We start from the raw sequence: 27,029 nt of genomic DNA, 5'->3' as shown, positions 1-27,029 counted from the left end.
CTCGATTGTCTATTTGAAGACCTCTCTAACTATTCCTACTCAACATATCTCAATATTCTGTATCTGCATATTACATACTTATCTGCCCTTGTTGGTGGGTATTGATTGTGACGTCATATGATTGCGAGCGTAACGTCATACTTTTTCGGAGAAAACGACGTGAATGATGCCACACTGGATACCTAACGGCAAGGGAGTAAACTCTGTAATATGCAAATATAGAATAGTGTAGTAGGCCTAACTGCAATATAGACTTATAAATAGTCTTATTTTACAGGTCACAAAATTGGTAAAAACATCTGTATCTCAATCATTAATTTCTGTTCGGTCCTCTCGGACAGACGGAATGATACTATCACGTCATGCATTGAAATCAGATCTCAAATGGTACAAATATGCAACACGCATTTTCAATATTTTTATTTGTTTATTTTAACCAATGCATTTTACAAAGAATACCTTCGTCCAGTTCAGTGGACAGTTTACGGGGAGCGACTTCGCCGATGTTAACTATTCAAATATCTGTTGAAACATTTGTATAGGTGGTATGTTGAAACATTTGTATAGGTGGTATGTATAAATGCACATGAATATTCTCTATTACGGGCTCATACCCATAATAACTTCGTGCATACACACGATATAATAATAATGAGAACATTCACTGAATCGCAACAGAAAGATATAAGTACATGCATGTTTCTAATCACGACGGCTTCAATGTGATAAAATGGGGAAATAAATGAGATAAATGTAATGTTGACTAGAATATATGGTCTACTGCTTTCCTAATTTCTAAAGCCTTGAAAATATCTTTCGGGAATCCACAGCCTCATTTTCCCAATTTCCTACGCGACCGTATAGTTCGCATAAAGAAATCGATCACCAGATTATGTTTCAACTAGATCTTCCCGCAATCCCTGAAAATACGACTTCCATCACTAAAACGCCAAGCAAGACGCCAAGGGAAGCACCTCTCAGCCTTAGTCCTTGTTATCGGTAAAAAGCGTCATTTATTATATGAATATGCGTGTTTACGTCATTGATCGGTGTTTCGAGTTATGCAGCACAGCGTTGTCAGTAGATTGTACAAGTATGGCTGATTTACGTCTCTTGATCGAAGTTGCTCAGGAAACCCAAGGATCCGTGTGAACTGTCGAAGCAAAATGCTCAAAGCATATTTTTGTCTTCGATATGTAGAGCCATATTTCGCATCAGAATAAACAACACGGCAACAAGTTGCACTTATTTTGCGCCGCATCAAACAGGTTTTGTTGAAATGCGGCAGCACGGTGAACACGTGCCGTTGGTTCAATGAAAGGACACCGTGAATAGTGTCTATTTACAACGGTATAGGTTTATCTTTAATTTACCCAGCACATTATCCATGTACTCAGCCCGGTTTGCTAGCTAGCTGCGTTCATTTCTGTCTGGCGTTGGCAGCACGAAATGAATTCTGCAGGCCAACATGACCTTGGTCCGCCCAGCACTGCGAGCTGTGGATCGATTCCCGCCAGAAAACCGGAAATAGTTCGTACCGGCTGTTCATGCGCAGAAATATGCGCAGTGTTACCGATATCATGGAAGACGCCTGGTGAGTAGGGCTTGCCCGTTGCAAAATTCGATAATTCAACAGCTTTCAGATATCTGTTTATCAAAAACTTTCACGAGATGAGTGTTGATAAACTCAGGATTCATACAAATGTTATGTTTACGATCAAAACTTCGATTATCTGTGCGAAATGCTCTGTAATTTTAGGGACGCCTTGTCTTTCATTGTCCTGGTTAGCGATCGCTGCAGCCAGTGTGTTGTTTAGATCGTGTTAAGACAGGTTCCGGGTTGAACTATTTCCTCGTAATGCATTCGCCTATTATGTATTGCATTAATTTTCACCATGCGTGCGTCTGTTTTGAATTTGCTGTATTAGATATGGTGTAAACATCTAGATTTTTCTGTAGACTGTGTATTGAAAGCACACCGGAATCGGAAATCGAGGAAGACATGTTTTGATTCTAAAAATAGGAACGAATGCTTGCCTTTACTGTGTGGTTGTTTACTCTTACTTGTCTACAATCTATGTTTTCGTGAACTCATTGAAATAAATATCATATTGAAAGATGTGCTGATAGATAATATTGTGTAACAAAGTTTATTCAGCGAATAAAAATTAGGCTTCACTCAAATTACTGTATGTTTGAAATCATGCTGGACCATAACAATGCTACAGTATGGCACATTTTATCTCATTTGAATTAAAGGGAAAAAAACTAGGCCTGCCCATTTAACCTTTTTTGCAGATTTTCTTTTATCTTTCATGTTATACGATTTATTAACAAGACAGAAAATTTGTTATTACTTGTTTAACACCAAGTTAAAAGTTATCTATTTCATGTTTATGTTGAACTTTATTGTTTTAACATTTGTTACAAATTTTTCACGAGAGTTGAATACTGAATTGGTACCATTGAAACTATTTCAATGCTTCTTATACTTTTCGAAGCAATATATTTATGTAGCAGGAGTTTAATTCCTGGTCTAGATCTGCATGGCCACTATATTTTTATCTAGCTATCTTGTTACATTTGATTAAAGAGTTTAATTAGTACATATAATAAATTTATAAGCAAGACAGTGGCTCTAAATGTAATATTTGATGTAAGAATATTTATCTATACTATCACATAACACATAAATCTTATTATAGTTGTTGATTTCTTTAAATGTAGGCCTCATAGATCTAGACTGATTGGAAGTTTACTCTTTTGATGTACTATGGGGTACAATTTGATTTAAGGAGAAACATTTTCACATAATTATTTCCTGAAATGAAATAATTATAAGCTTGCATTTAAGGTTTGTGTTTGTTCTTGACAGGTAACTCATGTTATGGGAAGGAAGAGGTCAAAATGGTGTACGATTTTGACGTGAAAACCTTTTGCCAGAACTTGAAGGCAACCAAGCCCCCATACGAATGTCCTGTGAAGTCATGTGGCAAGGTTTACAAGAGTTATTGTGGTATACAGTTTCACATGTATAATTATGATCATGATAATCCAGAAAATAATGCATCTCCTGCCAAGAAACCTTCAAACAAGAAAAAGAAAAATTGGCACCACAGACAAAACCGGCGCTCTCCTACTCCACCAGAATTCACTCAGACACAAAGGAGAGAAACTTTAACTTATGCAGAGTCTCAACGTCTTGTTGAAGTTGACTTGGAAGGAAGAATTCATAGAATCAATATATATGAACCATTAGAAATAATTTCTCAAGATGAAATTGACAATCACCACAACACCGAAAAGGAAGAAAAAGCGGAGAAAACTCCAGTTAAACATGTAAAATCAAGTGATGGTTCGAAAACAAGGAAAGAACCTAATGTCCCTAGTCATACAAACTCTTCTGCAAAGCTTCCTGAAGCCCAGTATAAGGTTATTGAGGACTTTATAAAGCCTTCTAACATTCAACCTAGACCAAATTCTTACTATAGATATATTGAAAAGTCGGTAGAAGAATTGGACAATGAAGTTGAATATGACATGGATGAGGAAGTAAGTATGATCATGAAATTGAAACTTGATTATAAAATTGAATTGTTACGTGGAAACCATTTTAATATCTAAACTACCAGAGACAAAGATGGAAGAAAAAATGTTGATCCTAAGTAATGAAATCTTAATTTTTTTTCCCAAATGATTTATACATTTAATTTAAAAAAAAAAAAAACATTTTATGAATAGTCGGGTAAGTGTTGATAAATGGTGTCAAATAATTGAAAAGGCAAATGAAGTGACTTTTATATTTTCTGGTTAAAATTTGTGATCAACTTTGATGCAAACATTCTCTTGCTTTATTTTACAGGACCATTCATGGCTCACATTGGTCAATGAGAAAAGAAAGAATGAAGGCATAGGTTCAGTGAAACAGGAGGATTTTGAAATGCTTATGGATCGGTTTGAGAAAGAAGCATTTTTCCAAAGTCAGACTTCTGGTAAGGACCTAGGTCCCCCTATAGATGAGGATGCTGTGTGCACCATCTGTATGGATGGTGAATGTCAAAACAGTAATGTTATTTTATTTTGTGATATGTGCAATCTCGCGGTCCATCAGGAGTGTTATGGTGTGCCGTACATTCCAGAAGGACAGTGGTTATGTAGACGTTGCCTTCAATCACCTTCTAGGGCCGTCGATTGTTGTCTGTGTCCTAACAAAGGTGGTGCTTTCAAACAGACTGACGATGGAAGGTGGGCACATGTTGTTTGTGCCCTTTGGATTCCTGAAGTAGGTTTTGCAAATACTGTTTTCCTTGAACCTGTAGATAGTATGGACCATATACCGCCAGCTCGGTGGAAACTTTCTTGTTACATATGCAAACAGCGTGGTACGGGTGCCTGCATACAATGTCATAAAACAAACTGTTACACAGCCTTTCATGTAACGTGTGCGCAACAAGCTGGGCTGTACATGAAAATTGAACCTGTGAAAGAACCAAGTGCTAGCGGCAGTCCAACATTGACAGTAAGGAAAACTGCCTACTGTGATGTCCACACTCCAGCTGATTCCGACTGCATGCCCATGCTTGCAGACAGTTCAGAAGAGGACAAGTCCGCCTCAGCGAAGAAAGCCAAGGAAAAGTCCCGTATTAAGATGAGGAAGGCAAGAAAAATCTTAGCTGAGAAACGAAACGCAATGCCAGTTGTATCAATTCCAATTATACCTCAGCAAAGGTAAGGGGGTCTAGATGGTTTTAAGGTTAATTACAACGTAAGCTTTGAATATTGTACAGGGATTTATTTGCACATTCACTGTACCTCTCTATACTAAAATTATTTCTACTTCAAATGAAATGTTGCTTATAGTAGTTCAATTAATTGTACCACAGCATAACTGAGGAGATGCAAGTGTTCTTCAGTTCCAACTACTGCAAACAACTAATTCTCTTGTGTTGAATAAATCCCTGAGATTTGCATGTTTTGTGTTGTTTAGACTGTATGAGAAAAGTGAAAACTGTCCCGTTTTATATTCCGAGCACATTCTTGACAAGTGATTTGCAGTAAAGATATACTGTATTATACATCATAATTTGAAATCCGCTCTAACAACAACCATTTGTATTTTTAAAAGGAATTTAGTCAAACCTTATGATTGTATGACAATATTGCCTCATTTGTTTAATTTCATTGTTCAAATCATCTTCAAGTTTGTTGAATTTTTCTAAGAAATGATTTTTTTTCTCCATTTACTCCAGGTCAAAGGTCAAGATCCACACAGTAATATCCAAATCCATGTAAATTTGAGTTTCTTCTTTACTTTCTTCTGTCTGTCTTTCCTTGCCACACACTTCTCTCGAGTTATGAATATCACATTTACTAACCAACATATCGCTGAATTGATGTTTTACATTCTAACTTCTGAAGTAAATCTCGAACGATTTTAATGCGTTTTCGAGACTCAAAATTCGAGTAACATTTTCATTGACATTAAACCAATTATAAATCCATAGCATATAGAATTCTGATATATATCGTGTCCATTGAATGGTTTTAGCTTACAACTTGCAATTTTTTCTGATATTTTGTAAAAGATTCTAATATAACATGTGTAGATGATAATGATACTGTGAATGATATAAAAAAAATATGAAACCTATAATATTAGAATGTGATTATAACATAGTGATGAAAATATTCAATTTTAAACATCAAATTTTTCATTACCACATAGCATTTAATTTCCCATACATACATCCATCACTGTACTACCCAATAAGTACCCAGCTGGTAGCTTGATGATAAGGAAAATCATTTGTTTGTTTGATTAATTAACGTCCTATTAACAGCTATGGTCATGTAAGGACGGCCTCCCATGTACGCGGTGTGTTGCGTGTATGTTGTGCAAGGTGCGTGCCTTAGGAGACTGCGGTATATTCATGTTGTGTCTTCTTGTATAGTGGAACTGTTGCCCTTTTTATAGTGCTATATCACCGAAGTATGCCGCCGAAGACACCAAGCAACACACCCCACACGGTCACATTATACTGACAACAGGCGAACCAGTCGTCCCACTCCCTGAATGCTGAACGCTAAGCAGGAACAGAAAATACGACTTTGGTGTGTCTCGGCCAGGGGACAGAACCCAGAGCCTTCCTCACAGGGAAATGCTCAACTCAAGGCCAAAAGTGAGGCGGTGCCAAGGGAAGCAAGGTCCTAAATTTAGTCGCCTTTTACGATCATGCAATAGGGGCAGCAGGTACAATTCTAACACCTTACCTGCAGGGCAATCAGAGGTACACTGTACTGTGTAAATTGGGATAATGTTTCTAGAACATAGAGATGTTGCTGCAATGTTGTAAATATATCAGAGTTGTTGGTCCTTGGTATTGTGTGTAATTTATTAAAATAATTCATTTTAATGCTTTTTCTTACATCTGACAGCTTTGAAATGCATTTAAAAAAATAACAGATATTTAAATCATAATTTATTTATGAAGCCTTACATTTCTTGGGTGTTTGTTTTGAAATTGTTACCCAGGTATTCAGCTAAAAAGGAGAGCTGTAGATGTGTATCCTTGCATTTTAATAAATCAAGTGTTGGTGCTGGTGTTAGACTGGGTGCTTATTTGGACAAATACAGTACATGTTCATTATACATTGATCGATAGTTTAACAATTGTTCCTCATAGAACTTCTTTTTCTTCAAAGTTCTTAATCGTATGCATGCTAGGGCTGGGTATTGGAGGGTCTCTAATGATACGATACGTATTGACAATACACTAAAACAATACATGATATGTATTGACGATACACTGGACCCCTTTTTTCAAATTTAGTAGACAATTGTGTTTTGAATATTGTGATAATTAAAGACAATTTTGATAAAACATTCTATAACCTGACAAAAATCTACCAAACATTTCATTCGGTTTATCATCTGTGTTGATTAATGTCGGTCAGTTCATTTTTTAGTTATGAAAAGACATTTCTAATCCATCTAGGTGACACATATGCTTTAAACACTTTCTTTTGATTGAAATGCTCTTACTTGTATGATGTTTTAGAATAAATTTTGTTCAGAATTTTCTCTTTCTATAATGAAAACAGTAGGTTGAGTTGTTAAAACTATACAGCGATATACAGCATGCTCGTGTATTGATATTCGATACGCTGCCTTCTGAAAACCGATTTGTCATTGGTATATCGATATATTGATTCAGCCCTAATGCATGCATATGTATGCTATATAAACTCAATATAAATCATAAATGGTTCATGAAAAAAAGTTTTAAATTTTTATAACACAACAATTAGAGTTGTTTCTTTTTTAAATGATTTAAAAATAAATGTCTGCAACGTACTGTAATTGTGGAAATGTAGACATAGCGAATTTATCATAAATTACTGTAGTAAGGCTAGCCTCTGAAAGAAAAAGAAAAAAGAAAAAATTACGTTATCAGTGATATGTAGTTTATATTAAAACTGTACTATAACTGAAATTATAGTTAGAATCTTTGGCCATCTTCATGATATATGAGTGTGCATGACCTAAAATATAACTGATGAAACCAGCTGAATTTGGTAGTTTTATCACATCATAGACTGCTATCAGTGCTATTGTTAAATTACATAGGCAGATACAAAAATATATAGTAGAAGAAGCTCTATTTACTTTCTTTTTCTCTTTGTTATATGTAAATTTCAATCTGTCAAATAACAAACAAAAAAACATGAATAACTGGAAATTGTTGGAATTCATATAACGAGTGATATTACATGGCATTGGGCTCTTATTTGATGCATTTATACCATGTGTTTTTGTTTTATTATAATTTGCAGTTTTAAGTGCTTATATATTAGATTACCAAAATAATAATTTTCTTACGTTGTTTGTAGTTGATGGACATCCTGTTAATCTGTGTTCCTGTGTTTTTATCCGAAATTTGCATATCAACATTTGTCATTTATTCAGAATTTGAATATCATAGGTCATTGAAATTTGACCTGGCAGATAAAATTAGAATTTTACTTAAACTGTCAAAGAAGAAACCTATATTTGGTTTTGTCCTTTCAGGTTGACCAAGATTGGTCAGTTGTTTGTCTTCCCAAAGAAGCAATTGTTTTTGTCACGATTATTGAGTTATTGGACTTTGAAGCGACAGTCACGGAACGGGGTACCACTTCTACGCAGGTTACAATCTAATCACATGACCAGGAATAAAGAACAGGTAAGAATTACCTAACGAGTTACATAAAATGAAAATAATCATCGGTCGACAACGTAAAGGACTTTAAAGTTCAGAAGTCAGGTTTTGGCATGTATGTATTATGAAAAATGGTTAGTTGAATGCAATATACTTATTTAGCAAATGTTTTTGGCGTTATATCATAATTTTAATTTACCAACAATAAAACAAGCTACCATATATTCCACCTAATGTGAGCCCAGGCATTAATATTTTATTAAAAAGAAGTGGCTCTTCATTTAAATAAAATGATTGCACAAAGTAAACTATGATTCAAATCGCAAAAGAAATCAGTAGAGAAACTTTAATAAATGGTTTTCATAGTATCAGCCTTATTTAATTCGAGGTAAGTGAAATTATCCCTCACAAAGAGGAAGGGGTGCTTATTATAGGTACAAGGGGCAAATTGGTCTGAATACAGTATTTATTTTCGAAATTATCAATATTGCTATAGAAGACCATTCTATTTTATTTGTATGTTTGTTTATTCCAAACTAATGTTTCCTTTACCTCTTGTAATTGGCATAGTTCAATTTCAAGGTGAAAAATGACAAGCAGAGCAATGCACTTAAGGAGCAGCTGAAGTACTGGCAGCGATTGAGACAAGATCTGGAGAAGGCTCGCTTACTGGTGGAGCTGATCAGGAAACGGGAGAAATTAAAACGTGAACAGGTATATCCATATCACCTATAAATCAACTTTAACCTTGGACAGTGAATTCATTTGACCTAAGCTGTTGTGAAAATGTAAAAACAACTTTGAAACAATATACTTTAGGCATTAAAACCCTTTTATATCTTTTCCTCTTTTTTCCATCACCTGGTGAACAAATGTGGACTAGATAGCATTGTGATATGAGTTAATGAACATGTGTTTGCATGTCAGAATGTATTCCACATGCAGTTATACATGTAGTAGTAAGTTGACCACATGCCATCACTTGGCTTCAAATTTTATGACTTTATGCTCTAGATCTTTCTTTTTTCATCTGGCCTAAATTATAAAGCTTCATATCAAATGAATAGCTGTTAAATGATGTCTAAAACAATTTAGAACAAGAATAAGTGCAAGGTCATTGTTAATGACTTTAAAACCTGTAGCATTGATCATGAATTTGTCTGTACTAAAAGTGGTTGTATCCTCATAGAAAACTGTTCTTAATCAGCTGCACAAGAGCGATGTCATCTGATATTTATAATTATATTTCCTTACATATTTATCAAAAAGGCCCTAGCTTCACACAGGTGAATCAGATAAGATAGCCAATACTTAAGTTGATGTTGATTATAGACAAGATTTCATTTCAGTTGTATGATTTTGTGTGGTTTTGTTAAGGTCAAAGTTCACCAGCTGGCACTGGAGCTCCAGCTGCAGCCATTTGCAGTCCTACTCCGACACACACTGGACCAGCTGCAGGAACGAGATACTGCCAGTATATTTGCTGAACCTGTGTCTTTGGAAGAGGTAAGTCACCACCAGGTGTATAATCAGAATCCTGGAGAGAAAAAAACCATAACCCACCATGCAGACTTCCAGAAACATCTGCTGATGATGATAGGGCCATGTACAGACAGATAAGTTTTCAATTCATGTTTATTTTAGATTGCAAGTTTTTGTTATGCAGGGTTCATGTGTTTCAATGTACTATTGATTGTAGAAACTGTTCCACTGTTATTCCATCCAGTATTTCTTGGGGGGAAAAAACTAAACAAACAAACAAACTTTTCTTTCCTTACCTTTATCACTTAAATGATATAAGAATATTATAGGTGAGTTAAATTTGTAGATAACATGCTTTATTGTTCTTTGAAAGGCAATCGTCAATGACTTCTGTACTGATCAGGAAAAAACATATTTTGAAGGTGCCAGACTACTTGGAGTATATCCAGACGCCGATGGATTTCCTGACGATGAGGAAGAAAGTGGAGAGTCACAAGTACAAAACAATGGATGAATTTGAGCATGACTTTGAAAACATCATCAATAACTGCCTTATGTATAATGCCAAAGACACCATGTTCTACAGGTCCGCCACTCGACTCCGGGATCAGGTACCTATCAACAGTACAAATAGCACTCCCAGCAAATACAAACTTACCATTTCTGTGATTGTTGTTATTGGTAATGTATCTGGAAACTTTTTTTTTAATTCTAAAATAACAGCTGTTTTCTACTTTTAGATATGAAAATACAACTAAACAACAATGATACATGGCCTGTTTGCGAATTTAGGGCACATGTGTTATTAAGTTATCTGACATCTGGTAATTGTATATATTTACTGAAGATATATATATGTAAAGTCATGATTACTGGTAAGTATTGTAAGTTTCTGATATGTTCGAGTGCCAGCAATTATATATGACCTCAATTAAACGATAATGTTTAGTACATTTTTTCAATCGGTAAGAAACTAAAAAAATATCTTGATGCTTGGTTGTATGTGTGGGTAAGATAGCACTACAAAATGGACATGTTTCTACTATTACAATAAGGCAACCTTAACTTACAATAAGGCAACCTTAATGTACACATACCTTTTCACCCACCATCTTCCATAATGCATCCGTCCGTCCTCCCGTCCGTCCGTCCGTCCGTCCGTTAGCAAGCACCACACGTATCACATTGCAAACAGGCCGTCCTAAAATTACTTAAAATATTAAGCAAAATTAATGTAATAAAATGTATCTGACATTAGTTACCTTTTCTCACCGTTTTTGAATATGAAATGGGACATATTAAACTCATCATTTTATATACAGGCTACACTTCTATTTCAAATAAGAACATGAATTGAATGGATGTTAATTTGAATTGCTAATGTACATAAATCACTCCACTTTCATTCATTTTGATAGTTGTCATTGAAAAAGAATAATATTCCAAAAATATGGAACATTTGTGACTGTATCGTCCAGCTTGGATTTTGATAGTTAAAGTTTGTTACCCCGCTAATTTCTCAGAAAGTACTGAAGGGATCTTTCTCAAATTTCATATGTAGGTTCCCCTAGGACCCCAGTTGTGCATATTGCATTTTTGGGACTGATCGGTCAACAAGATGGCCGCCAGGTGGCCATCTTGGATTTTGATAGTTAAAGTTTGTTACCGCTATTTCTCAGAAAGCACTGAAGGGATCTTTCTCAAATTTCATATGTAGGTTCCCTAGGACCCCAGTTGTGCATATTGTTTTGGGTGATCGGTCAACAAGAATGGCCGACCGGTGGCCATCTTGGATTTTGATAGTTAAAGTTTGTTACCCCATTTCTCAGAAAGTACTGAAGGGATTTTTCTCAAATTTCATATGTTCCCCTAGGACCCCAGTTGTGCATATTGCATTTTGGGACTGATCGGTCAACAAGATGGCCGACCGGTGGCCATCTTGGATTTTGATAGTTAAAGTTTGTTACCGCTATTTCTCAGAAAGCACTGAAGGGATCTTCTCAAATTTCATATGTAGGTTCCCCTAGACCCCAGTTGTGCATATTGCATTTTGGACTGATCGTCAACAAGATGGCCGACCGGTGGCCATCTTGGATTTTGATAGTTTTAAAGGTTTGTTACCGCTATTTCTCAGAAAGTATTGAAGGGATTGTTCTCAAATATCATATGTAGGTTCCTCTAGGACCCTAGTTCTGCTTATTGCATTTTGCTACCACCATCTTGGATTTTGATAGTTTAAAGTTTGAAAAGCAGAAAAAAGAATTGTAAGTTTGAAAAGCAGAGAAAAGATCCCTCTTTCATTTGTCAGACATAGATCAATCTTTGGTGGGCGCCAAGATCCCTCTGGGATCTCTTGTTGAATATGAAATGGGACATATTAAACTCATCATTTTATATACAGGCTACACTTCTATTTCAAATAAGAACATGAATTGAATGGATGTTAATTTGAATTGCTAATGTACATAAATCACTCCACTTTCATTCATTTTGATAGTTGTCATTGAAAAAGAATAATATTCCAAAAATATGGAACATTTGTGACTGTATCGTCCAGTTCATTACACAAATTAAGACAGACCAATGAAAACTACCAATTTCAAATCACATTTCTGCATTTAATCTTGTTATATAATATAAAAAATATAGAACTTTATTATCAAAAATTTAAGGAATATGCATTAATGTTGTCCAATATATCAAAGGGCGGTATGGTGATTCGAGCGTCCAGGAGAATGGCTGAGAGAGTAGGCTATGATCCAGACACAGGCCTACACCTGGAGAAACCTCCCCAGGAGAAAGAGCCAGTCATTTTAGAGGACTGTAAGTTGTATTTTACTTGTGTGTTAAACCTTTGTCTGAGAGAAGATAAAAGATATTTAGTGTTTCCTAAAAAATTGCCCAGGTTGTTATATAAATGTAGTCGAAATGTGAATGTTAGCTATTCAGTTTTGTCAATTTCCACAAAGTTTTGTACAAGTTTGCTTTGTTTCTATTACAGTTGATAGTTTCCAAGAGAAGAGAGACAGTTTTCCACTAGATGAACAATTACGCATCCTTTTAGACAAGATGGACATGGCTAACAACACAAAAGGTACTTAATGGTCTTGTTTTTAGTGCGAGTGTACTCGTACTATTATTTTCCTTGTCAGGTGTAGAGTCTGTGAACATCCGTTATGCGCAGATTCCAACTGCTCACATGATACCAGGAGTCAGTGTCTTATAGCGTTTAATAGATTTCACCATGATTTAGTGACACCAAACTTTCAAAAACATATATTTAGATATACTTGTCAGCGATAATCTACTATGAATTAACAAAATGACATTACACAGTGCTAAACGCATTTGTTTTTTGTTAACTTCAAGCGGCATTTCATACACACTCTTGATCGGTCACGATATTCTAAGCATCTGATCGACTTTGGAAACTTCTCAAACAATACAATGCAATCCAGGTTTATATAGTCAATAAAAGAAAGTGACGAAACGGATAAGTTTTAGTACTGGCTACATATTTAATTTATTTCACATCATCCTAGGTCCTAGGTGTACGTTACCTTACTAAACCCTGTGACTATAGACCACATTTGCTGCAGTTCTAATTTATATTTATAAAATTACACAGCTTTGCAAAAGAGAAACAGAAAAAGAAAAAAAACATTATAAAATATCAGTCTGAGTGTCTGAGCTCTAGATCTAATGTACCCCAGAAAGACGTTCAAGCATGACACAGGTAAGTCACCACATGCACAGAGACTGGACGGTGTTCTAGCGGACGATTATTTTGAACAGCGAAACAAGTGTATTGTATCAATATCAATATGATAATAAACACACTTTTATGTAACAAAGAACTTCAAAGTAATTTCACATTTAAAGTTCTGATGAAGTAAAGGTAAGTATTTATTACAAAGCACAAATGGCGTAAACCATCTCCTTGCAATAGTCCCAAGGATAATGAGCGAAAGTGCTACGTATACCTGTTGCAGAGGATGATTTCATAGCGGAAATTAAGGTTAGGAAGTATTTAGCGAGTGCCTAATGTCTAACAGACATATTTCTAGTTATACAATAAATTGTATTCAATGAAAAGGTTGTAATAGCTATCTTAGTCTATAAATGTTTTTAAAGTGAACAGTCGGGCAAGGATGGCTAAAGTCGGTAAAAATGGTGTGAATGTATCCAGTATAATTTCTTATGAAATGGAAAAATAAAATCTCTTGTCAAAATCTGTCTGCGTGCGAAGAAATTAATTTAAAGTATGAAAATTCTAAAACATCCTCCCGGCTCACTATGTCCGTGGTTACATTTCCATGCAGCCTCGCTTTCAATGCTTTCAACTTTTCTTTACTTTAATGGTCAGAACTGGGAAATTAAGCAGAACTTGACCGTCGTATTAATATATGAGAACTTTTGGAAGGCCAATGAAGGCATTAAGACTGGTTTTCTTTGCCCGACTATTCACTTTAAGATTGAAATGGTTGCATTATGATCAATAATGATTATCAATTTGAAAATAAAAGGATCATGTTGACTACTCTAAAGTGTGTGTTTTGTTTAAACTTCTGTTGTTTCAACAGCAACTCTTTGTAATCATAAATAAATAATACATTGAAAATCATTTATTTGTAACCCTAATTGTACCCAGAGAATGACGTTAAGACAGAAAGAAATGTCAACTCATGTTATTTGATATCCACAGGTCAGTCCAGCCTTGCCAAAAGAATTAAGAAAGAGATTATCAAAGTCAGAAAGAAGCTTGCTATTCAGAGAGAGGGTTTGCAGAACAGTGATCTTGATGACAGCATAGGTACAGGTAAGCTAAAATTATTTTAAGAAGTTTCAAACGTGTGGAGCATGCAATTTCTTTACTAGAATTATTCATATTTTGTTTATGATTATGAGAAATCTGAAAAAGATCATTAATGATAAGAAATCCATAAGTTTTAACAGTTATGCAGCATTTCTGTAAATAATTTATCTAGACAATTTGCCTTGAAAAATGATAGAATTCAATGATATTATCTATTGCAGTATCTGAACAAAATGATGACTCGATGGCAGAAGACACAAAAGAAGAAACACCCCTCCGTAATTCAAAATCTCCTTCTGTTGACAAGTCAGCTGGTAAAGCCTCTAAAGACACGCCCTCGGGGCGGGGGCGTGGCCGTGGTAGAGGAAGGGGGCGGGGCAGGCTTACAAGTCGCAGCAAGAGTGAGTCCGAGTCGGAGGCAGTGGTGCTACCTAAACACATAGGAAAGGAATTAGGTGTGTCATTCAGATGGTAAATTTATTGATATCGTGCATTTCTGTTGAACAATCTACTCCTCCTGTCCTATATTTAATGTATGGAGTGATGTGTCTGAAACATACTTGCCTCAAAAAATTAGATTCTGCCTTCAAAGGCTTTGCTGAGACACTGAGGAAGAATTGAAAAGATCTCAACTGGAATGAATGTGTATTTTTGAAACACTTCTTGTACAAAAAATAAAGTTTGAAAACATCATTGAAACCAAAAGCAAATCTGGTGTTTGAAAGCTGAACTTTGTTTCTCCTGCTTAGATAGTTAAAATTAATAAAGAAATAGATCTAGTTAAAAGAATTATTAATATTCAGTAATTGTTGTCCCATTGTAGACAAAAGACGTTCATCTGACAGCTCTCGCACCACAGAATCATCAGTTTCATCAAAAAACGAGGATAGTAACTCATCCCAACCAACAACCAGTGGAGTGAACAGACGGACGGCTGTGTTGTTTAGTAAGAAGGTGTTCCGTGGTAAGCAGGATACATCAAACCCCAGTAGTCCCTGTACACCGCCCAAAAAACAAGGAAAAGCAGGCCGACCTCCACGTCAGAAGGTCATTGAACAGTCCGACTCACCACAGCCACCTGTTCTGGAACCAATGAGTCCGTCTACAAGGAGTCGCGGGCCAAGCAGTCCAGCAGTAAGGAAAAGATCCCATAGTGCAATAACTTCACCAGATAGAGAGGGTCGACCATCGCCTCCCAAGCGTACCTCATCTCTGACAGAACCACTGTCACAATTCGCTGAACCACCAGATCTGACCAAAAGGGACAGCTTCATGGTCTACAGGGGCCCAGACAACCTGGGCAGTTCCTCAGAAACGGACAGCACCTCTATGATCAGTACTAGTGATGATTCCATCTCAGAGACGTCGAGTGGCACCTCCAGCAGTAACAGTCGATCAGGTAAACTATCACCTAGTTAACACTGAAAAGTAAACAGACGTACTCACCATAATATACATGTTCAACTATATCTCTGTGTTTGCACATTTTAATATTAATATGGCATGTGTCTCATTTTGTCACAAAATTCAACTTGTGTTATATTTTGGTTTTGGGAAACCTTTAACGTTTTGTGTGTGTACTGCTTTTTGACCCATGACTGCTGATTTTGATTCATTTTCTGTCACCACATTTTGTTCTACATCATTTATTAAAGACGGCTTTTGACTTGAAATATACTTGTGCATATTATTCCCATTAATACCTATGTTAGTAAATGTTGTTCCAAGATATGATGTCAAATCATTTTAGTTGCAAATACTTCTTTGCTTCTTTGCACATTTTCACTGTGGTTGTTTTTTTCTTTCTTGTGAAATAGCAATGTTAATATGTAATTTGTGCTAAAAAGATGACAGTTAGCTTGCTTTATACCTGATAAACACATTTGTGGCATGTTAAACTTATGCTTGGTGCCTGCTTCTTTCATGCCTTGCTGTGTGCTGTTCGTGTGTAGAGTTAAATTCAAACGGAATGCCAAAGCTTTCTGAAGACGGTACAGGGAGTGAGTACTCCGACTCCCCGGGCTCCAATGGCACCGCTAGGAAAAAAGGTATGGAAAAGGCCCCCACCCAACCATCTCTCAGACATTCAACTAATACTCACAAATCTGCTGCTATATGCTTCAAGTAGGGTTCGGCTGTTAAACAGATGATATTCTTTAAACACTAATCACAGAAGATTAATGATTAACTCTCAATACAATGAGACCTGAATTTACAGATGACTAGAACATGTCCCACTGTTATAACAGAGAGTGGGTCGATGCTTGTCACTCGGTAAAGTCAGGTTTCATTCTATTGAAATAATATGTTTGCATCTTTGGGAGGAAAAAACCAAGACTAAAAAAAAAAGAAATGTGGTTTTATATATGTTGAAAATAGAAGTCATTTATTTTAAAAATTCTGAAAAATGATATTGTGGATGTGTTGTAGTAGTCATTCCAGACTATGGGACTGAAAAATAAATCATATTTTATGTATATAAGCCCAAACTAGCAAATCCACACAAATAAAAGCTCTTCATGGATGTCTATACAATGTGTATTTCTGATCAAATTGCGTTTACTCACACCGTCACCTGCTTCTGACCTGGTATATCTGTAGTATTGTTATGTTGACAAATCATTACTAGTTCTGATAAGGTCAGCTTGCTATAGCAAAAACTTTCTTTTCTGTGATATGATTTGTGCGTCCATGTCATTTTAATTGATTGCAAGTTGGTAATTCTTTTTTATTTGGGTTTTAATTCAAAACACTTGCATATTCTTAAAAATCGGTCTGTATCTGCACTTCATATTTTACACTTAAGTTAAATGGATTGTACTAATTAAAAGATGGTATGTTCTTTAATAGTGTGTATCAAATCAACAGTTTCAATATTATTATTGATGTTGTGAACTTGAGTTGTAAAAGAACTTCTTGTGATGGTCTAACCATGTCTGCATCAATCAGTCCTTCAGTTTGGGCAGGTAAAATTGATGGATTCAACCATAGTGTCGCAGCCAGAGAAAAGTCAATCAGAAACTTACAGATGTATTCTGTCCACCGGCTGAAAAGAAAAATACTTCAGTTGTATGGGAGGTTCTAGGACTTATAAGAATTCCAACAAGTTAACTATTTTTTAAAGAATTTGTTTTTACAACTTTTATTGAAATAATGTAATATATCATAACTTGTATTAGTAATTATCCTTTGATAGAAAGTATCATTTTACTAGTGTTAGAAAATAACATGCTTTTAAATGCTGGGTTTTCCCATAAAGACATATGAAAAATGACAGTTTTAAGATTGTGAAAAACATGGTTTGAGTATGATTATTACGTCCTACCTTCTGGTATTTATGATGTCATAGAGTCTCACCAAAATATGACATCATAATGACCTGAAAGTGGAACAAACTGTACTCAAACCATTTTACCATCTTGAAACTGTTGTATTGTTAAGAAGCTCCGCCCATCCACCATGATGTAAGGCACCACTGCTATATGTACACTCTGTCCCTCCCTAGCTTGTGCTCCTGTCCCTCTCACTAATACACTATCCCTGATCCTGTGTGTAACTTATTGTGTATAACCTTCTGGCTTAACTCATTTACCCCTGAACATTTGTAATGAACTGTTCCATCCTTGGAATGAGAAGAGCTCAAGTGTGTCTACAGGGGTGGATGAGTTATATCACACTTCGATCTTGTCACTGCTCTATCCGAATATGTACACTCCCTGTAGAGATGTATCAGTACTGGCACAACCAATTGTATTTGCGGTTAATTCTTTCACCTCCACAGACCTAAATGGGCTGTGCCTGTACGCGGCCCGGTCCATTGTGGGGGTGACAGCGTTACCTGATTGTGTCTCCTTCTCTTTACAGTGTTTTCCCCAGGTTCTCGTAGACGGCTGTAGACAGGTGGACCACACTTTGCCACATTTGAATTTTTGAACTTTTATAATGTTGCAATGTCCTTTTTGGACAGACCCAGCATACAGAGCCATTTAACTTATTCCATTCACAGATTTCCCCCCATTTTTGCTGGCTGATTGTTAACATATTCTGGGGAAATCACTGCTCCTTTGTGCACATTCCAATCAATACCTCAATCATGAATGGATTTGTTATGAAATGAATTGTGATACTGTTAGATACTCAAATTTCATTATATTTAAGGTGGGGGAGGGGAAGAAAGTAAGTTTTATACATTTTACATTTAAGACTATATTAGACTATACTTCTGCTTTTTTGCAGGAAAATGCTGCTGATATATGAACTTCTACATTTAATCAGATGGTTTTAATGTATCATTTTCATAATCCATTCATTGCTTATAATTATATGTTTTAACAAACATGACTGATGCTTGTGTTGTTGTTGAAGGTCTAAGGTTTCATCTTGTTTTTCCTTGTCTGTTGCTATATTAAACCTATACTTGGTGATGGACTTTCAGTTACTGATGCGAGGCCATGCATGTCGACTGGTGTCCCAACTTCTCCTGCATGTAACCCCGCTACAGCTTCCCACAGCGTCCAGGCCTATAATGCTTCTACTAGTTCTCTGCATGCTTTGCTTGTTGAAGATGCAAACTTTCACGAGCTCTGCCTTTCTGATGAGGTGGATGGTAGTGCTATTGCTCAAGTTGATAAGTTAAATGGCGGTAGGACCCTTCGCGAATCAAAAAAGCTGAAATGTAAACGTCCTGACATTGTCAGTGTAAAATCAAAGGATACAAAAAGTCAACACATTGTATTAAATCAAAATGAGAAGCAAACTTGTGGCAGCCAAATAGCTACCCGTAGTTTGGCTAAGAGATTGTCGATTGGTGAAGAAAAGAGACTTGACACTGTTCCTGTCGTCAAACCTCCATCAATATCTGTCAGGCATTTGAGATCTTGTGACTCTGTCGGACAAAGCAAGTGTTGTACAGAATCTAAAGCCTCTAGTGCTACTGGCTGCTCAGGGAAGCAGGTCTACAAGGATGCTATAAAAGGGAAACGTTTCGCTGGCTTAAAGAAACAGATAGTAGGTAGATATGATCCAACACTGTTGATTAAGACGTGTTCCTGTTGTCGGTTGGCTTGGTTGGTTTGTGGTGTTTGTATGTTTTTGTTTTGACTGTTTCTGGCCGTTTGTTTCAAGTTGGCCTTGTGTTTTTGAGTTGAGTTTCATTACTTTACAACAGATTTTCAATCATATGTTGTATTCAACACATGGTTTGACATTCAAAGATTTAAACAAGAAACAATATTGATGATGATATTAATTTCAGACTGGAAGTTTGCTGATGAAAGACAATACAGTAATGAGTTAATAATAGTACATAAATGAAATAACGATAGTAGAAGGTAAAACTGTATGCAGTAAATTCATTGAAAGTTGAATTGTAATATTCAGCATTTATTTATCCAAATCTACAAGTAAGAAGGCTTTCTATTTTCAATAATTTATAAAAAGGACATGTATTTGTTGTTTCAGCACGAGCTCACCGAAGTACAAGTGTTGACTCCGATGAATTGATTCCTTTAGAACCATTAGACCTTGTATGGGCGAAATGTAGAGGCTACCCATGGTATCCTGCTCTGGTAGGTATAAACACTGTGTTCAAACTTCATTTGGATTTGAAATTAAGAAATTATTAATCAGTTTACTACTGCAGTTATAATGACCCTCTGATGACCATCAAAATTCATTCACTATAAGCATAAATCGTTATACACATAAACATTTATGGGAACATTGACAGGCATGAAAATACTATGTTATGACCATTGATTTGTTGTAATTGTGTTTGTCATAAACATATTTTGGTTTCTATGCCCCTGATAGGAAATTTAGGTCAGTTGGAGAGAGATAATGTGATATATGGAGATGAGAGTATTTGTTTAAAGGTAGGCTTCGCCCAATGAAATATAAAGTTTACGAAATTGAAATTTATCCTGTATATAAATATAATCTTCAGATCATTTTCGATGCATACAGTGAACAATATTGGTGGTCAGTTGCCTAGCTTGACCAGGAAAATACTCCTCTAAAAATAGAGCGAAGTCAAGCTTTACATTGAACATGACATATTTTTTTCCAAAACGAGGCCGCATCAACAAACGAAATCGTGCAACAAAATGTCAGATAGAAGTGACAGTCTTGCCACAGCATGTATCGTTAAAAAAAAAACCAACAAATCGAAGTTCGATGGATTTTTTATATATGTCATATAATCTATAACACTTCAAGTTACTTACATACTTTCGCTAGCTTAGTACATCAAACATACATGTAGTTAGTCTGTCGCTGTATGTGCGCTGGCACATGTGTTGAAATTTAACTCGCCACGTGCAACACAGTCCAAACAGAATCCGGGCGAGTTCCGCTTGAGATGTGGCTTCTGTTTCTTCTATTGCTACATGCTATCACTGAGGTTCATTCCCTAGATATATATCCTAGGGTGCTACCGATTCCATTCTAATTTCCTACTCTTTGATGCCGATTCTGATATATATTTTTTTCTCACACGCTTTCGTTCAGCCATTTTGTTTACTTATAGTGCATAACAATGCGCATGCGCTAAACTTTGACAACACAATCAATTGCAGCTTCATTTGCATATAATCCTGTCAGCTTGACGATCGTGATAAATCAAGGATTTCCTTCAATTTTGTATTCAAGACACATTTGTTCCATCTCATAGGCATTAAGAAATTAAATTGAGGTATTTTTGATATGTTTTTTTCACATTTTCTTCCGTTTATCGGATTTTACAAAAAGAACATTTATTTGGTTGGGCGAAACCTACTTTTAATGCATTTGTAGTCCACACCTGTTTTCTGATCCATGTTATTGTTTGATTTCAGATCATCAATCCAAAGATGCCAAAGACTGGGTATTTTCACAATGGTGTTCCCATCCCTGTACCGCCAGAGGATGTTCTTCTCCTTCAGCGCAAATATGACGAGCCAGTCTATCTCATTCTCTTCTTCGACACAAAACGCACATGGTCAGTATTACTATCACTTTCTTCAAAACTTGTTTTAAGTTAGCGTAAATATGTTAGTTTCTTTTTCCGCTATTGCTCATATTGTGTTTAGCATGTCATCATTTTCATCATTTCATTCGTTTGCTTGTTTAAATTTTTGAAATTTTAAATTGTATACCATCACTTGATTCGGTCAACTAGATCTATTCTTGTGAATTGTATGCAATGTATTGCAAGTACGAGGTAGAATTCTAGGTTCAATTCCTGACAAAATCTGTTTGTTTGTCCTGTCAGATGTAATCAATGTGAAAATATTTCTTTTCTTTCATAGGCAATGGCTTCCTCGCAACAAGCTAGAACCTCTGGGTGTCGACTCTGGCCTGGACAAAGCCAAGTTGCTGGAGAACAGGAAGCCCAATGTGCGAAAGGCAGTACAGAAGGCTTATGAGAAGGCCATCCTCCATCGTTGCAGTGTGACCGGCGAACCAAACCCACTCTCTGGAGACTCGGATAATGAGGAAATGGCAGAGCTTGCTGAATAGTGCAGATACAAACTGTCAGAATTTGTTATATTTTTATATTCAATCTCGACAATGTGAACATTACAAATCCTCTTTTTATTTAATCCATTGTTGAGAATCTTGTTCAACAGGGGACTGACAGAGATAAAACTTTAACTATTCCTGAGAAGTAAATTCATATAAAGAACTGATGTATTATATAATTCTTCTCTGTATGATTTGTGGTAATGAAATGACTGTTAAATATTTTAATTAAGAGGTTGAATGTTAAGTTAATGTTGGAATTCCAGTTTAAGGTGGTGTGAGGTTTATGATTGTGTCTGTGTGTAAAAGGCTATGTAAAGAGGATGAATGATAATCAATTGTCCATGGGATGTCATAATACAAAATCTGGTTGGTCAAAACAAAAACTGATATTTAAATATCTTTAAAATTAGCTGGTAATTAATTTAACCATCTTCTACCTGAAGGAAAATCTTGTCCAAGTTGCTATTAGAATTGAATGTTTTGTATTAAGTTTTGAATGTTTCTGTTGTATCAATGTTGTATCCAGGTGTACGGTATCTGACCTCTGTGATAAAGAACTACTATGAAACCTCTCACCAAACATTGTGTCAGGTACATCCAGGACTTGTAACTGATTAGCGATAGGGCCCTTCCTCCTTTCCGATATAACAGTTTCTGGAGTTAAGTTACATTCATAAGTTGAACATAATTTCTGTTGGCAATGTGGTCATTATCTGCTGAACCAAATCAAGATATTGTCCGCGAATATATTGAGTCAATTCAATCAATCAAATTTTCTTCAAATGTAACACAAGATCATGAGTTGAATATGTTCATGCTGTAGTGATGCTCGGTCAATCGTCACATCTATCCTCATTGAATGCTGAGTAAGAAGCAGTCATCTGAGGTCAAAAGGTCAAACTTGTGTCTGACAATTCATAACAAATATAGGAGTTTGAGGAATGTAATGTTACACAAACCAGGGGAGGGTCTTAATTTATTTATCAATTGTAAGTTATTATTAAGGTTTATTTTTACTGTAGCATAATTGAAATAGAATTCTTGTCAGCACATATTGATGATCTTGTTTTAACTGAAACATTTATGCTGTTTCAGGAGATCTTTCAGGAAGATATTTCTTGATGCAATGTATATGAATTTTCTTTTCTGAAAAAGATTTTATCTCAAAAAGATATTTTCACCTTATTTTGAAAGGAATTCAACAGTATTGGTGTATTAAGAGTAAACTTTTAAATTGTGAAATCTTTGTTTAACATAATTGTCCAAGAATGAAATGAATTTCGATATTGATTTATTCGTATATGGAGAATTGGTAAATTGAATTTATCAAATATCTCATTGTCATTTTTCTATTCTATCATACCTTACTTTCGTTATGAAATTAGATGCTGTAAATCAATATATGATATTAATGAATAAATCAAATATTTTTGAGTGCATATTTTGATAACTTTGGTAACTTCTATGGAGTACAAATATTTAAATATCAATTTGAATATCTATGATATTTTATTTCGTAATCATTATATTATAAAAAAAAGTTTTTCTTACAAATAAATTATTACAAGATAATCATAATAACTGAAGCCTTGTCACTTGAGGAGTAGAGAAACTTGCCTGTGTTGTATCTAGTCTTGTTGAAGGTGAACTCTTAAAGTGTCCCATCATTGTGTCCGTGTGTTGATCATTATTCAGTCGGGTGGTTGTTTTAAATGTTTGTTATATTGTAAACAAATACTTTATGAAGTTTCAATTGTTGTGTTCATAGTTCTATTACAGCCATCCCCTGTTTCATTGTTAGAAAAAGTAATATATAAATATTCATGTACAGTAGTCGTTATGAGTCGCGTATCATTCACCTTCTGTACATGGTCCATCGATTAGTCATATTGTTTTATGTCAAAATGATTCCTTATTGAACCCTGTGTACAACTGTTGAACATACTCTAGTATAACTACAGTTTGTAAACATCATATTTTATTTGTACATAAAAAGTCTTGTATCAAATATTGAGAAAACTAATAAATACTGTATTATTATTATTATACTTGTTTGAAGATTTTTGTTTCATCATCTTATTTCCTAGCTATAACACAATACTTTAAGGACCCAGTTTCCACAAAATTCTTTACTTTGACTTCTTAAAAATTTTCCATAGGAAAGCTATTACTGAAATTGTGTCCTTAAGATTTCTTAATTAATTAGGGTAATGCTATCTTTTGAAGAAATTGGGAGAGAATACCCTTAAAAGTTGTCTTCTGTAATGCTATATTTTGAAGAAATTGAGATCAAGGAAATTTAGGAATTTTCTTAGTTGATGAAACTGGGTCCTCTATATACTGGCTTATGTGTGCCGTTTTTATCTATGTGGACACAACCTTGACTTCATATACATAACCTAGATTGTCCGTTATCTATGTGGACCACAACCTTGACTTCATATACATAACCTAGATCTGCTCTCAATGCTGATTAAGATCGACAAATATAGCTTGTCATCAGAACACATTACAAAATCATCATTTTGTTTTTAAATTATGTACATTTGAGCTACCTGTCAAAATGGTCTCGTACGTTTTCTGCATTTTGAAGTTTTTACTTGTGGTAAAAACTGACATTTTTAGTTTTAACTTTAAAGGCCCACTTCCTTTCCGAAACAATTTTTTGTAAAAATCATAAAAAACATCAGAATATATAAATGAATGGCCTGAGGTTACAACAGAAAAGATACCACTGTTTTTTCGCCTGGCGCAGTGATCGTGAACTAACTTGCGACCCGCGTTATGAAAATCATCATTTATTTTATTGTAATTAAATTGTTTAGAAGGTGATGATAAGTGTAGTATTAACGGTAAGCTCATAACTTTTGCGACTCTACAAAATTACCAATTTCGTTTTACATTCCCATTTTAAACATTAAAACCCGTTTCGGAAAGGTAGTGGGTCTTTAAAGGTTCGTAACTTCTCTGAGGAGTGAAGATACACTAAGTATACAGTGAGGGTCACAACATGTCGCCGATATTGTTTTCTGTTGATATGTTATCTGTAACGCAAGGTGAGTGTGATAGTGAAAAGCACAGAGAAAGTCACATGACAAAATTCATCGACATCTAACGACTAAGGCAGACGAACGTGTGTGTGTGTCGCGTCACAATTGGGATGAGATGGACCCGGTTACCCCGGGAGGCAACACACTCCCAGAGGACGGGAATTTAGGAGAGGCAACCAACAGGTAGATAAAACCATTACATACATCATTCCTAATTTTCTCCGACAATTTAACAGTTACTTGGGATGATGTTGGCGTTGATGCTGTGAACTGCGTCAATGTGAACTTTTTGCCGGTCTGAGAAAACTCCTTGTACTTGTAGTTTGAATAAAACACTCCTTATGCTTCATATCACTGAAACACAGTTGTAACGTTTTCATTCAATGAACCAATCCCCAATATCACTTTATGTATACTTATCTCGCGTTGTCTATCAAAAGTGTATATGCCTATTTTAACCAATGCCAACATACTTTAAACAAACTCCAACACCATCAATTCAATCTCAATCATAGTCGCTCCTTCTATAGAACACCCAAACATTTTCCAGAAGCATAAAATTCCTACTCGACACCATCCTCGATACTCCAGGGGTTACCATATAACTGACGTTATATCCACCCCTGGACTATCTCGTAGTAAAAGAAAATATCTGACCAATCACAGGCCTGCAAAGATTTTCTGACGTTCAGCTTCAAAGTCACCCAGCCAACCACAGTGTACCGTTATACCGCTCTTTTGATATAAATCAAAAGACATTTCCTGTTCTGTTCGGTTGCCTCCAGTTTTACTATGAGATAGCCCAGGGGTGTAGAGATCGTATTTGATCAGAACCTATGGAGTATCGAGGATGACGCGACACCAGCCGCTCTCAACGTATTCCAACCAGGGGCGGCAGGGGGGCAATTGCCCCCCGTTCCCCAGGACGGGGGGGGGGCAAACATGTCTTTTTGCCCCCCCCCCCCCCATTTTCGCCGGGTGAAATGTCCTCAAAATGCACATTTGAAAGAAAAAAGGGTCCTCATGCACATTTTTGTACTTAATTTTAGAAAATTTTCCGCTGCGCGGTGCGTTTCCTAAAACGTTCAAGCACGTAATGTTCAAACCTTTAATAATGAAAATTCAAAACACACGAACTAGACTAAAAATGTACATCAAGGGATTATACTATTTTAAAAAAATGCTTCTTAAAAGATTAATTTGTTTATATGTCTTCAATTCATCATTACTTTGAGTTACACAACAATGTGCCGATGGTGTGAATCCGGTATGTTCAGATCGAGCAGGGTTGCATAATGATATGACGAATTTCTAAATGCAGGTAACTTTAAATAGAAAAATTATCGTGTTAGGAACGATTTAAAATCAGCAAAATACATTATAAAACTCATCACAGCCATTAAAAATCGTAATATTTTTTCTCGGTGGAGACCCCTGGACCCCCCAAAACAACAAAATCTCGCGCCTTCGGAGCTCGCAGATTCATCAAAATACATCGTAAAGCTCATCTCAGCTATTCTAAATCTTAATTTTTGTCCCCGGAGGAGAACCCAAGACCCCCAAAACAACAAAATCTCATGCCTTCGGTACTCACAAATTCATCAAATACATCATAAAACTCATCTCAAAATGCGTCGTAAAACTCATCTCTGCCATTCTAAATCGTAATTTTTCCCAAGGCAGACCCCCGGACCCCCCAAACACCAAAATCCCGCGCCTTCGGCGCTCGCAAATTCAACAAAATGCGCCGTAAAACTCATCTCTGCCATTCTAAATCGTATTTCTTTCCCGTGGAAGACCCGCGGACCCCCCATACACCAAAACTCAAATTCCATCGTAAAACTCATCTCAGTCGTTCTTTATCATAATATTTCCAGGAGGATACCCTTTATTTGCGTATTCAATAATTTCCTGTTAGCGACACCACTGTTTATAGATATGTAAAATGATTATATGTAATGATATATGAAAAAAAGTATA

General features: G+C 35.7%; 1 protein-coding gene across 8 annotated transcripts; it reads left to right on the top strand.

Annotated features, from left to right (window-relative positions):
- The first annotated feature begins 1,434 nt into the window (after window positions 1–1,434).
- On the top strand, window positions 1,435–24,043 carry LOC138304676 (peregrin-like). 8 transcript variants are annotated; one of them, XM_069244876.1, is made up of 18 exons: window positions 1,435–1,594; window positions 2,876–3,552; window positions 3,863–4,728; window positions 5,250–5,288; window positions 8,069–8,222; window positions 8,781–8,912; window positions 9,576–9,704; window positions 10,103–10,291; window positions 12,386–12,503; window positions 12,682–12,774; window positions 14,386–14,499; window positions 14,718–14,951; window positions 15,320–15,895; window positions 16,449–16,544; window positions 18,932–19,507; window positions 19,957–20,063; window positions 21,330–21,472; window positions 21,783–24,043. In XM_069244876.1, exons 1-18 carry the CDS (start codon window positions 1,450–1,452, stop codon window positions 21,991–21,993), a joined length of 4,599 nt encoding a protein of 1,532 aa, XP_069100977.1. In that variant the 5' UTR covers window positions 1,435–1,449; the 3' UTR covers window positions 21,994–24,043. The 8 variants fall into 8 exon arrangements, 7 of the variants coding, with proteins under 7 accessions (XP_069100977.1, XP_069100976.1, XP_069100979.1 ...); XM_069244875.1 differs by having other exon boundaries at window positions 8,769–8,912; XR_011205624.1 differs by lacking the exon at window positions 21,783–24,043 and having other exon boundaries at window positions 8,769–8,912; window positions 18,932–19,503; window positions 21,330–21,470.
- The last annotated feature ends 2,986 nt before the right edge of the window (window positions 24,044–27,029 follow it).

Source organism: Argopecten irradians, chromosome 12 (assembly GCF_041381155.1).
Source record: "Argopecten irradians isolate NY chromosome 12, Ai_NY, whole genome shotgun sequence".
NCBI classification, from domain to species: Eukaryota; Metazoa; Mollusca; class Bivalvia; order Pectinida; family Pectinidae; genus Argopecten; species Argopecten irradians.
The sequence above is the reverse complement of the archived record's forward strand: the minus strand, read 5'-3'. Positions and strand labels throughout refer to the sequence as shown.

What these genes read in the sequence shown, in the direction of transcription:
- LOC138304676 (XM_069244875.1), top strand. Translation starts at nt 1,450, where the DNA reads ATGAATTCTGCAGGCCAACATGACCTTGGTCCGCCCAGCACTGCGAGC. An exon ending in CCACTCGACTCCGGGATCAG is followed by an intron (nt 10,292 to 12,385) that starts GTACCTATCAAC and finishes AATATATCAAAG; the next exon opens with GGCGGTATGGTGATTCGAGC. An exon ending in CTTAAAGAAACAGATAGTAG is followed by an intron (nt 19,508 to 19,956) that starts GTAGATATGATC and finishes TTGTTGTTTCAG; the next exon opens with CACGAGCTCACCGAAGTACA.